Source organism: Notothenia coriiceps, unplaced genomic scaffold (genome assembly GCF_000735185.1).
Source record: "Notothenia coriiceps isolate Sejong01 unplaced genomic scaffold, NC01 NC01_scaffold00034936, whole genome shotgun sequence".
NCBI classification, from domain to species: Eukaryota; Metazoa; Chordata; class Actinopteri; order Perciformes; family Nototheniidae; genus Notothenia; species Notothenia coriiceps.
The window spans coordinates 522,586-527,267 of NW_011367637.1; the positions used below are offsets into that span (position 1 = coordinate 522,586).

Sequence of the window (4,682 nt, forward strand, 5' to 3'; positions counted from 1 at the left end):
CCTCAACTTCCATTCTACACTTTTCCACTCAAACCTCCACTAACAAACTAGTACTACACTCATCAACACGCCTAGACACTGCACCGACCTCCACTCAAGGTCTCACTCCCCCCCGACCGACGCTTCCGGGACAGTGGGGTCCAGGGCTCGAACGACTACCCGAACGTCATTCAATCGAAGTCGTTGGACTACCCTGACCCACCTCCCACACAGCAACTACTCAGTGTCTCCAGCCCCCCCCTTCCAACAACTCCCGAACACTCACTTTCATTATAAACTTTCATTTCGCCACAACTACCCTCGTCACTCCAGTACCGCCTATCCCCCCTACACAGCTCGCAGCCACTCTCCAGTAGTACCTCTATCCCCCTACACCAGCTCGCAGCCACTCGACGCAAACACCTGTATAGACTAAAATGAAATCACTACTTACGTCCACTAGTTTTTCGACAAAGTCATACAGGAGCCATACACATACTCCGTACTAGTTCAAAGTCGTCGCCAGGCTCACTTCCCTCCCGCTACGCCGCGCTACAAGAATTTACTTCTGGACCACTGCACTCCTCCTTCACTCCACCAGCTCTACTACGGTTCCAATGCCTCAACTCACGTCCCAACGGACCCCTCGGTACGCTGACATTCGCTGTTGACATCAGCACCACAGACGGAGGATATTTAGTGAGATGGTTACGGTGAACCCGCATGAAACGTTGTTTGTGGCCTTAAAATTTGGGGCCCGTCGCAGATGCCAGGCCTGTTTAGTTACTGTTCAACTATGTCTTACGGATTTTGCCAAGACTTCTAGCCGTCGATTCGTCCGTACCTTCATTGCGTCGTCGCTGGTGTCTCTTGGTCAGTAAATTTCAGGCTCTTCTACCTCCTACGTCGGTGTACAGTAGACCTAATACCTATACTTAAACGCAATGACCAGACGACAAACGATTGTTAAGACTACATAGTCAAGTCCTTTCTCCCCTGGATATCTTTTAATCTCATTGTACAGGGAATGAGTGACCTTACCCGAAGAAAGGAAAGAACCTGTCCTTCATCATGAGTTCCTCTATAATTCCTTTTACTATGAGGTTTAATATTGGCTTCTCTAATTCACTACCTAGCTTAGCACTTTTTACTTTTGTTGTTATTTTGTTTTACTTGCTTGTAAGCGCTTTGAGCACCAGGAAAAGCACTTTATAAATGTAATGTATTATTATTATTATTACTACTGTGTCACGGAGACAACGGTATTTTGTCGAATGAATCAAGAGACGGTTGGTTTGTGTTTGAGTGTGTCTTTTTGTTGTTTTAAGTCTACTCTAAAACCAAGGTAATAAAACTATAAACCTGAACCTAATGAGGGGCTTAGCAATAAGAGTTGCAAGATATTCATATTGTTTTGCTTTGCAGATTGTGCACAGTGTCCAGCAGAGCACACAATAGTTGTTTGGGTCAAAAATGCATGCCGTTCCCAGCACTCTCCGGGATTTCACATATATATATATATCATTTTAAAGCCCTCATTTTGTGGCTAAGCTACCGACAATTTCGATTTGCATAAAATGTCATGATTTCCTTTTAACTTTTTATTGCTCCGGCTTTTTAGATGATGTCATCCGTTGACTTGGAGTTTTTCTTTTGCTTGAAATGATGGGATACAAAATGTCCAGCAACACAGGCAAACCCTGCAATCTGTCAGTGTGGTCAAGAGCAAGAGAGGGGAAAGAGAGGTGACATGAGAGTGTACATTTAAAGAGGATGTGAGATACTGGCACACAGCGCTGGCAGACAGTTATAACATATAGATTACAACTCTCTTACTGCCCATAATGCACTCTGTTCTATCTACAGACTGTGGGAAGAGAGCCTCTCTGCCTATTTATTGTGTGGTTGGGATTATTGCCAAAAATGTAAGGCACCCAGGCGGTATACTGTAATTGTCACCAACAGTCTACCAGTCGTGTATAACCTTGTAAACGTTTCTCAAGCGTATACTTTTCCTCAGGATATGCGTTTGACGCTGTTTATTGCTTTCAGGTATCATTGGATACGCCCCGTTCATAAACAAGGTTGTTACGCAGTGGAACCTCCATGATAATGATGACGACCAGCTCTTCTACACCAAAATATACGTGGATCCTTTACAGCAAGTAAGTATCTCATGTCAAAGCCAACACTTAATCAGAGATTATATCAATATTACGAACTGGATGGCATAATAATCTACCTTTTCATGTCTCCCAGCACACTCTCAACATGACTTTGGACCACAAGTGCCAGATTTTCCAGAACCTGAACGGGGCCGTTGGTGAGAAATCTGAGAAATGAAATTCAAATAAATGTCCTGCTTATCTGTTTTTTATTTGGCTGAGTTAACTTCAACCAACATGGTACTGTCTTGCTCCTACACTCTGTTAAACGCAACAACAACAACATCTGAGTACTTGTAGGCTTGGCAGTCTACCCTCTAAGTTATAAGCCTTCAAAGCCTCAGCCCATGTGGTGAGTCGATTTACATTTCCTAACCTGAAATGTATCTTGTTCCTCTTTTTGGCAGACGAAGTGCTTCTCAAGTTTGGAACAAACCTCGTAAGAGTTAGAAACACTGTGTACGACTCTCTGCCAGTGGTTGTCCATGGAAACGGAAATACTAAAGTAAGTAAGACACCCTCCGGCACACCTAACACAGCATCCGTATACATACGACATTAGCTTTGTGTTTTATTGTTGAACTCATTTCCATTTGCAGACAAGTTTCTGTTAGCAAAGATTTTCAGCGCACCACTTCAAGAAATATCAAAACTGTGCATATGATAGTTTCCAGTAGTACGGAGCCAGCTCTTTATTCAGTGGAGGTTTGGCTTAAACTATAGGCTGCAAGGCCATGTGGGCGCCATTTTCTTTTCTCCATCACTCTGAGTAAATTACAGTAATGGTCTTGGCACGTTGAAACGCAGGATGACCGTGTGCTATCATGAACTTGTGGAGCTTTTCTCTTTCCCTCCCCCATCTCTTCACACGTCACCACCACCAGCTGCCTCTCTCTGGCCTTCCTTGGTAATGAACCAAACCCGACAAACTATTGAGTCATTATTCCCGGAGCAGCTCAACATCCCAGTAGTTCAGACTCCTTAGCCTAGCTGTGGTTTTGACCGTTTCAGCTGCCTGGCTGGATTACCAACCACTCGTTTATTTTTCCAGTTATAATGTAGAGTTCATCTTGGAAACAATCTGATACTGAGATCTGTTAGCAGTAATGCACGGAAACTACTATCTTCCAGATGAATGTGCAACTTTAGGTTCACACTAAATACAGAGCGTAGATAATAATAGTCCTAATGTTGAATTATGAAGACAACCGAGAAAAAAAGGGAGACGTCTCTATTTCTCTAGGATAGACATGTATGGCACTTTTCTTTTGATCAAATTTCAACAGTAAATTACTCAGTCATATTCCAACCTAGGATAATCCAAACAAATCCTAAGAGATAAGAGAGCTCCACTGAATCACAGAAAATATCTAAAGCTCTTATGCTGATATAAATGACCTGCTCTTAATTCTTTCCTTTACAGATCTACTTGAACCACTTGGCCAACTACGTCCCCAACACATGGAACTATGAGCATGGCTGCAGCCACTGTGACGACGACATTCTGGATTTACCTCAGTTAAAAGTAAGGGGCGATTCAATTAAATCATTTCCCATCTATTTGCTTTGTTGAAACTGTGTATCAGTCCACCCCCCCGCGGGCACAGGAAAGGCTCAGATATGTCTTGGTCTTCCAGCATGACCCATCCATCTATCAGTGACCGTCTAGACAGTCGGGGCGGTGCCCAGCTTGTCCCATTTCAACAGATATGCTCTTTCAAACGGTGCTGCACACACTGCCTTCCCAACAATAATAGGTTGCATGCCCGCTGGTCCTTTTGGACCCTTTTAACAGAGCATACGTGCCAGGGGAAACTACTTGGAGGAAAGAGGAAGCATTGCAGTGCTGTGGTGCAGGATATGGCTTCTGGGGTTTTAAGAAGGGCTCATTTAAAGGGGTGTCACTGTCAACCAGCCTGCCTTTTAGTGGGCTTCTCAGTATGGGTTTTATCCACCATAGTAAGTTAAGTGGTTACGCTGGAAATTTGATACGGGGTTCAGCACAGGCCGGGACGTATAGCTGCAGGAATGGCAGGCACTAGAATATGTCTCGGTCAACAATATTGTGAAACTTTAATTCAGTTTTTTCTGTTTATTGCAAATGAGTTGAATCCTGTTCAGTGTCACAAAGTGTACCCCGTGCACTTAGGTTTTTTTTCCTTTACAAACACAATGTATATCACATATGACTGAATCCTGTATCTTATTACCTTTCCTGCAATTCTAATAATAATAATAGATTTAATTTGTTAGCGCTTTTACAGGTGCTCAATATAGTGAAGAGAAAAGAAAAGAAAGGAACGACAAATAAATATATAGTTAAAGTTAAAGTCAAATAATGCAAAAACAATCACACATGAAAAGCCAGATTGAAGAGGTGAGTGTTTGTGAGTGTTTTGAAGGTGGTGAGGTCGGTGCAGTCTCTGATGGGTTGTGGGAAGTGAGTTCCAAGAGGGAGTGGGCAGCGACCGGAGAAGGCTCCTGTCCCCCCAGGTCCCGTAGTTTCTGTACGGCTTTTACATTCTGGTACGAGGCCTT

The 4,682-nt window shown here is 43.4% G+C and overlaps 1 protein-coding gene across 1 annotated transcript in view; it reads left to right on the plus strand.

Moving 5' to 3' along the window:
- The first annotated feature begins 1,656 nt into the window (after positions 1–1,656).
- The window catches only part of LOC104962561 (procollagen-lysine,2-oxoglutarate 5-dioxygenase 2-like), a 6,640-nt gene continuing 3,614 nt past the window's right edge, over positions 1,657–4,682 (plus strand). Inside the window, exons 1-5 of the mRNA XM_010791014.1 lie at positions 1,657–1,672; positions 2,032–2,144; positions 2,239–2,302; positions 2,552–2,649; positions 3,568–3,669. Coding sequence (XP_010789316.1) covers positions 1,657–1,672; positions 2,032–2,144; positions 2,239–2,302; positions 2,552–2,649; positions 3,568–3,669 — 393 coding nt within the window. The remainder of the gene's footprint in view (positions 1,673–2,031; positions 2,145–2,238; positions 2,303–2,551; positions 2,650–3,567; positions 3,670–4,682) is intronic.